Raw genomic sequence first — 8,472 nt, forward strand, 5'->3', positions numbered from 1 at the left:
TAAGACACATCAACATGGGGCTGTCAGGTTAATTTTGCAGCTAAGAGGCCAAAGGCCTCATGCGCGGTGACTCCACCCCAAAGACCTCAGCTAGAGTGGATGGCACCAAAGCCCCATTCACTATGGACCTCAATGCAGTATGCTTGCTGTCTCATATATCATTGGCCTCAGTATAATACAGAAGGATGATTCATACACTGCAGGCCATGGCGGAGTTAGAGTATTGGTCTAGGATGTTTTAGAGTCTTGCTAGGTAGTGTAGCCCAAAAGCAATTCTAAGAAAAAATGTTTGCATTTGGTTAAATCAGACTTAAATACTTCCTTAAGCATTCATTTCTTACGTCAACATGCCAGCTTTTCAGCCTTCATTGATGGATGGAGGGGAAAATCTCCCCTACGAACATTTCTAGTGATTGAGGAGCATCTACAGATCTACCTTGTACGAGCTCGGACCCTCTTTCTACTTTCACAAAACCCTTTCAAAGTGGATGAAACAATGCAAATCCACATTGCTGCAAACTTCTAATCCTTCATTGTTCTGAAGCTGAAATCATTCCACTTTATCTGTGCACACAACTCATTACAACCTTAAAAACAATATGCGTCTATAATATAGTGCTACATTTACTAAACAGGCCATTGGCTTGCTGCATTAACATAGTGTAGGCAATAGCTCTTGTATCCCCATCTGGGGGAAAGGGGAATGGATTAAAGTTGGCAAAGTTCACGTGCTAGATACCGGAGAAAAGTTGAAACTCTTGCCCCTTCTGCCCAATGAAGGGCGTGCTGGAGATCTCAAAACAAGGAAGAAAGTCTGTCATTTCCTTTATGTGCTGCGTTGTTACTCTTCCTTCCTCTTTGAGAGTTGAAAGAAGCAGGAATTAGTAGCCCACTTCAGGCCTGAGTTTCAGGGCGTACTGGGGGTCCTGTTGAACCTTTCTTTCGGAAAAAGAAAGCTTTAACTTGCTGGTATTTGATTCAGTTCTGAAGAATGCTTTCTTCCCCTGCATTAAACATGTCTGGAGAAATTGGGTTTATTTGGACGTTCAGGGGACTGTTGACGTGGAGAGAGGGGCGATTGCTCAAGAGGTGCTGGTGAGAAAAAGGCCTGAATGAATTTACCATGCTCATTTTAGTCACATTGGATGTGACAAGTCTACTCTCAGAAAGGACTAACTTTCTTTTTTCAAAGTAAAACTTTAAACATTATACATATATCTATAAAAGCTTAAAGAAAATTATTGCACAATATAGGCCCAGATATTTTTGCTGTGGCTATCTAGTTTCTGTTACCATGTATATGTGCTCAGGTGACCATCAGTGCAGAGAGTCACTGACTGCATTTAATACTGTCCTTATTTTTTGTTGTTGTCATAATATGTTTTTACTGATGTCCAAAGTGGTGGGAATCAAATGCTCAGGACAGTTACGTTACTCCTCTATGCTCACAGTCCAACGATTTTCCAATGCGCAGTTGGGTTGCCATCATGTTGGTTAAACTGGAAGCTCTGGGAAAAGACGAGAGCAGGAGATATGGATTGGCACTCCAGGAAAGGACATTTGTTAGTGAGCTCCCACCAACGTTTGCATGACTGGAGAGAATCGATAACTTGATGCCTTTGGACAGGAGAGTGGGGACCAAAGTAAAACTGGAAAGAAGTCAGGGTGACAGTAATGGCAAAGCATCGTGGCTTTCCTTCTGAGTCCCAGAGGTCTGCGAACCCACAAAACGTTCTTGCTTCCGTGTCTTTTGGATGCTGCCAGTGTCAGGAGTGTCCGGCTTTCGGAAGGGTAGGCCCCAGTGGCTGGTGACAGACGCACAACATGCACAGGCACTTGGGAAACTGGGCCCCATTTTCGCCCTCACTCTCTTACAGTGAAGAGGTGGAGGCAGAGCAAGAGAGAGAAAGAGAGAGAGAGAGAGAGAGAGAGAGAGATTCAGGGGTCCTGTCATGTTTCTGGGCGGGGAGAGAGCAAAAAAACGAAAAGGTCCTGTGTTCCACTTTTACCTTCCCTCCGTCTCGGGGCCACTGAGGAGTTGCAGCTTGAGGGAAGTGGGGAGGTGGGTGGAGGGAGGTGTAATGGGATCCTCCACGCCATTTCCGATAACCGTGCACACTCACGCCTAACATCCGGCGTTTAGATCCCCCCTAGGTGCACTCGATGGGTTGCAGCCAGTCCCTTCAGTAATTGAGCTTAGTCACTGCCCGCTCCCGGCTGCTGTCTGCCAGCTGGTTGACCACCCGCTTGCGGTTCCGCTTCAGTTTTGACAGGTCCTTGTCGAAGACCTCGCCAGACCGCAGAGCCGAGACCAGATCGTCAAACTCGCCGACCTCCTCCGAGACACTGCCGGCACGGGCCTTCTTCAACCGACGCTCCTTCTCCCGCTGCTCCTTCAACTGCAGGGGCAGGGGGCAAAAACACAGCAACACCAGGTTACACTGCCGCTGAGGATTTTGGCAAATCACAAACACAGGCAAAGAGTATCACACAAAGAAGGGCAAGGTCACTGGAACCCAATCGAGGGGTTCAGATGGTTTATATGTAGAATAATGACAGACTGGAATCTAATTCAGGGGTTCAGATAGTTTATATTTAGAATAATGGGTACCTGGGAGTAATAACAGACTGGAACCCAATCGAGGGGTTCAGATGGTTTATATTTAGAATAAGTGATCCCTGGGAGTGTTTACAGACTGGAATCTATTCGAGGGATTCAGATGGTTTATGTGCAGAATAATGGATCCCTGGGAGTGATTACAGACTGGAATCTATTCGAGGGATTCAGATGGTTTATGTGCAGAATAATGGATCCTTGAGAGTGATGACAGACTGGAATCTATTTGAGGAATTCAGGATGGTTTATATGTAGAATAAGGGATTCCTTGGAATGATTATAGATGGGAATCAAATCAAGGGATTCAGATGGACTATATATAGAATAATAGATATGTGGGAGAGGTTACAGACTGGAATCTAATGGAGCGATGCAGATGGTTTATATATAGAATAATGAATACATTGCAGTGACTTCAGATTTAAATCTAATTGTGGGATTCAGATTGTTTATATAGAGGATAATTGATGGCGAGATGTGATTACAGATTGGAACCTAGTCAAGGGTTCAGCTGGTCTGTATATACAAGAATACATTGAGTCAAAGAACTGTACAGCATGGAAACAGATCTTTCAGTCCAACTCGTCCATGCTGACCAGATATCCTGAATTAACCTAGTCCCATTTGCCAGCATTTGGCCCATACCCTTCTAAACCCTCCCTATTCATATATCCATCCAGATGCCTTTTAAATGGTGTAATTGTATCAGCCTCCACCACCTCCTCTGGCAGCTCATTCCATACATGTACCATCCTCTGCGTGAAAAAGTTTCCCCTTAGGTCCCTTTTAAATTTTTTCATTCTCACCCTAAACCTATGCACTCTAGTTCTGGGCTTCCCCACTCCAGGAAAAGGCCTTGTCTATTTACCCTATCCATGCCCCTCATGATTTTATAAACCTCCATAAGGTCACCACTCAGCCTCCAGTGCTCCAGGGAAAACAGTCCTAGCTTGTTCAGCCTCTCCCTATAGCTCAAACCCTCCAACCCTGGCAACATCCTTGTAAATCTTTTCTGAACCTTTCAAGTTTCACAACATGCTTACTATAGGAGGGAGACCAGAATTGCACGCAATACTCCAAAACTATCTGGCAGTATTACAGTCTGCAAAGTAATCAAGAGGTTCAGATGGTCCACATATGGAATAATGGATCCCTGGGAGTGACTACAGACTGGAATCTTATCGAGGGGTTCAGATGGTTTACATATGGAATAACAGTTACCTGGGAGTAATCACAGACTGGAATCTATTCGTGGGGTTCAGATGGTTTATATATAGAATAATGGATCCCTGGGAGTGATTACTGATTGGAATCTAATCGAGGGGTTCAGATGGTTTATATGTAGAATAATGGATATCTGGGAGTGATTACAGACTGGAATCTTATCGAGGGGTTCAGATGATTTATATATAGAATAATGGATACCTGGGAATGATTACAGACTGGAATCTAATCGAGGGGTTCAGATGGTTTATATATAGAATAATGGATACCTGGGAGTGATTACTGATTGGAATCTAATCAAGGGATTCAGATGGTTTACATATAGACTAATGGAGACCTGGGAGTGATTACAGATTGAAGTCTAATCGAGGGGTTCAGATGGACTATATATAGAATAATAGATGTCTGTGAGAGATTATAGACTGGAATCTATTCAAAAGGTTCAGGATGATTTAAACATAGAATAATAGATACATGGGAGTGATTACAGACTGGAATCTGATCGAGGGGTTCAGATGGTTTCTGTACAGAACAATGGATACTGGAAGCTAATGGAGCATGAATACAGATTTCCCATTAATGACAAGGACAGATGTTTGTAGGAATCCATTTATACTTCCCTTATGCATAAATGAAGATCTGCGCCTGGTCAGTAATGTCTACTAGTTTTTTCAATAACAACCAACCTGTTAACTTCCAATCAAACCTTGCTTTTTCCTTGTTCTTACTGCCATAGTGGCTTTTGGTAAATTACGGTTTATCCCACGTCAAATAGGCCAGGAAGTTCAGAAGTTTCATTGCCCATTCCTGATTCACACTTCTGGATGGTTAGGGTATGTACAGTTTTTGTTTTGGGATGGACAGGATTGGATAATGCATCGAGAGCATGGTGCTGGAAAAGCACAGCAGGTCAGGGAGCATCCGAGGAGCAGGAGTCATTCCTGATGAAGGGCTTTTGCCCAAAACATCGATTCTCCTGCTCTTTGGATGCTGCCTGACCTGCTGTGCTTTTCCAGCACCATACTCTCGATTCTATTCTCCAGCATCTGCAGTCCATACTTTCACCCAGGATTGGATAATGTTGCAATACTGAATCGGCTGATGATATTTGAAAACCTGTACTGCCTTTTGGCATCAGATATACAGCCATGTGAGCCAAAGAGTTGTCCTCATTTCCAGGACAGAAGCAATACAGGCCAAGAGAGGAAAATGTGTAGTACAGACTGGGAAAAGGGGAATATACTGAATATGCTAAGGCTGCCAGAATTCCGGAACGTAATGGTTTGAGTCTTTTGCCTGACATGACCTTCATACAGGAGCCATATTTAAAATTAGCATCCTGGGAGCAGTTCTGTTAAATGAATTAGCAGTTTGTTACTCCACATTGGCGGCAGTGTTCAATTCTTGTGTTAACTTTTGTCTAAATGTAACTCTTTACATTCCTGCCACCCTCCAGTTTTCCCAATCCACAGTTTAGAAGCAAATTACTACAGAGGTTGGAATCCGTACTGAAAAAAAAAGAATTGCTGGAGTTCACAGTGGGTTGGGCAGCATCCATGGAGCGAGAGCAAGCTAACGTTTCGAGTCCAGTACTCCCAACAAAGCACAGAATTCACAAGGAGACGTCACAGACACCACTTCTCCAATACCCTGCAAGCCAGTTCATCAGGGCTACCCCGACTGGATGCACTCTTAACGCTTCTACAATTTGGAGATGCCGGTGTTGGACTGGGGTGCACAAAGTTAAAAATCACACAACACCAGGTTATAGTCCAACAGGTTTAATTGGAACCACACTAGCTTTCGGAGCGACGCTCCTTCATCAGCTCAACAGACAATCAATGTTTCAATTTATAATTTCAGTTACATCACACTGTAAATTTTTGCTATAAATTCTGTATGTTACAATCGAGCCCTCCACATCACCTGATGAAGGAACGTCGCTCCGAAAGCTAGTGTGCTTCCAATTAAACCTGTTGGATTATAACCTGATGTTGTGTGATTTTTAACTTAATGCTTCTAAACATCTTATTTACATCTCATCAGCCACCTTCAGCACCCACCATGCTCCACCTGCAAGGTACAGGGGCAGCTGTGTGTATCATCTGCAGCAACTCACCAAGGCTTAACTTTCCAAACCCAACCTGATGGACAAGGCCAGTGAAACATGGAGACTCCACCAGCTGCAAGATCCCCTCCAGACCACAGTCATAGAATCCCAACAGTGCAAAAAGAGGCTATTCGGTCCATCAGGTCTTCACTGACTCTCCAAAGAGCATGCCACCCCATGCCCAACCTCCTACCCTATCCCTTTAACCCTGCATTTCCCATGGCTAGCCCACCTAGCCTGCACACCTCTGGACAATTTAGCATAACCACTCCACCTAACCTGCACATCTTTGGACTGTGGGAGGAAACACACTCCGACATGGGGAGAATGTGCAAACTGCACACAGACAGTCACCCAAGGGTGGAATCGAACCCGGGTTGCTGGCACTGTAAGGCACCAGTGCTACCACTGAGACACTGTGCCATCAATCCACCCAGATGGGTCAACATCTTGGAACTCCCTTCCTGATAGCATCGTGAGTCTACCAACAGCCCATGAACTGCAACGGTTCAAATGGCAGCTCACCACCAGCATCTCCAGGGCAACGAGGAACGGGAAATAAATGCTGGCTCAGCCAGTGATGCTCAAATATCAGAAAGGAATATGAGGAAGTTGCCTTGGTGTGTTTGCACATGCTTAGATTAGATTCCCTACAGTATAGAAACAAGCCATTGGCTCTACAAGTCCACACCGACCTCTAAAAAGTTACCCACCCAGACCCATTCCCCTACCCTGCATTTATCCCTGACTAATGCACCTAACATTATGGGCAATTTAGCATGGCCAATTCACCTGACCTGCACATCTTTGGATTGTGGGAGGAAACCCACACAGACACGGGAGAATGTGCAAACTCCACACAGACAGTTACCCGAGGCTGGAATTGAACCCAGGTCCTTGGTGCTGTGAGGCAGCAGTGCTGACCACTGAGCTACTGTGCCACCCTAATAGATCCACCCCGGGGTGGTCTCGTACTACCAACCTCTTGGTTAACAGCCGAACGCGCTGACCAATTGCGCCACAGAGGTTGGGAGTGAAGGAAATGAAGGGAATAGGAACGATTTCTTGGTGAGCTCATAGGTCCCCGTTGATATCAGTTTAACTTGCCAATATAGTTATCCCGTAAAAACCGTACCATCCACTTCTTGTTCACTTCAATTGAGTTCTCCTTCCTATAGCCTCAACTCTTCTCCATGTGCTTCTTGTTTATTGTATTGAAAAAAATAAAAATGCAACCAACATCCACATTGTTGACTCTCTCTAAACCTACTTCTCCATTTCTAAAAGATAGCATCCATTCTTTTGCCCCTAGACTACTTTCAGAGTCTGTCGTACTTTTTCCTAAAAATTGCCAGCCAAATCCCACAACACTAAAGCCAGACGCAGACTTATTTTTCACTGGTTTTTGGGAACATTCTTCTTGTGGCTGCCCAGAGGTGACACGGGGTCAGCAGCGGGTTAAAGGTCAGGAGAGAGATGAAAATAAAAGCTGTCCTGTGAAATTCAGGATCAAAGGCAGCCCTCCGTGTTTTGAACTGAAGTCAGGGAATGTTCGAACAATTAATGGAAAGAGAGGAGAAAATAAACCTTTCAGAAGTGCCTGAATGAAAGTCAAAATCTGTTTATTGGCGGCTAGGGCAAAATAAAAACACCAAAGCAGCAAAAGAAATCTCATTCTCGGTTCCCAGCAATTCCTGGATGTGAGAGTAGACCTGAGAGAATGTCTGGTATTAAGAGAGCACACAGTTCCCATGCTTTCCATGGTATGTGGAGACCTGGGGAGTGAGTGCTTCACAGAAATCCTGGGGGGATTGAGATAGCGACTACACTCTGACTACCCCTGCTGCATTCTTGTAATGCCCTCGCCCCGCCCCCCCCCACCCACCATCCGAAATAACAAACAAGCTCACAGGGAACGGAGTGGGCTGGTGGGGTGTTCAGAAGGGTAGTTGAAGGGGGTGTTTGGGGAAGAGGAGGGGTGAAGTGGCAGGGTCATTGTGCAGGTTCCCCCTAACAGTGCCAAGCCCCACAAACATTTACTGGTACTTCATTCTGCCTGACTGTATTTGCTTCAGTTTTGTTTCCCCAACACTCTGTGTTGACAATCTTAATACTGCCATGCATGAGACTGCAGGGGAGGCTAGTTACGTTGCCAGCCCTCTGGACTCTCCAGAAAAGAGAAAACTTAACCCTCAGAACTTTAATTTAACTCATGATTTTGTGAACATTTCATCGATTGTATTAACCGGCACGTTAATAGGAGGTGATATTATAGAGTCATAGAGATGTACAGCCATGGAAACAGACCCTCGGTCCAAGCCGTCCATGCCGATCAGATATCCCAATCCAATCTAGTCCCACCTGCCAGCACCCGGCCCATATCCCTCCAAACCCTTCCTGTTCATATACCCATCCAAATGCCTTTTAAATGTTGCAATTGTACATTAGATTACTAATTAGATTAAGTAATCTAATCTAATCTAAACTAATCTAATCTAATCTAATCTAATCTAATCTAATC

The 8,472-nt window shown here is 44.7% G+C and overlaps 1 protein-coding gene across 5 annotated transcripts in view; it reads right to left on the reverse strand.

The window, feature by feature from the left end:
* Positions 1-548: 548 nt before the first annotated feature.
* daam2 (dishevelled associated activator of morphogenesis 2) overlaps positions 549-8,472 on the reverse strand; it is a 326,991-nt gene continuing 319,067 nt past the window's right edge. For all 5 annotated transcript variants that reach the window (XM_043687248.1, XM_043687244.1, XM_043687246.1 and 2 more), the window contains one exon: positions 549-2,399. In XM_043687248.1, coding sequence (XP_043543183.1) covers positions 2,184-2,399 — 216 coding nt within the window. In that variant the 3' untranslated portion in view covers positions 549-2,183. The remainder of the gene's footprint in view (positions 2,400-8,472) is intronic.

Source organism: Chiloscyllium plagiosum, chromosome 3 (genome assembly GCF_004010195.1).
Source record: "Chiloscyllium plagiosum isolate BGI_BamShark_2017 chromosome 3, ASM401019v2, whole genome shotgun sequence".
In the NCBI taxonomy this organism is placed as follows: domain Eukaryota; kingdom Metazoa; phylum Chordata; class Chondrichthyes; order Orectolobiformes; family Hemiscylliidae; genus Chiloscyllium; species Chiloscyllium plagiosum.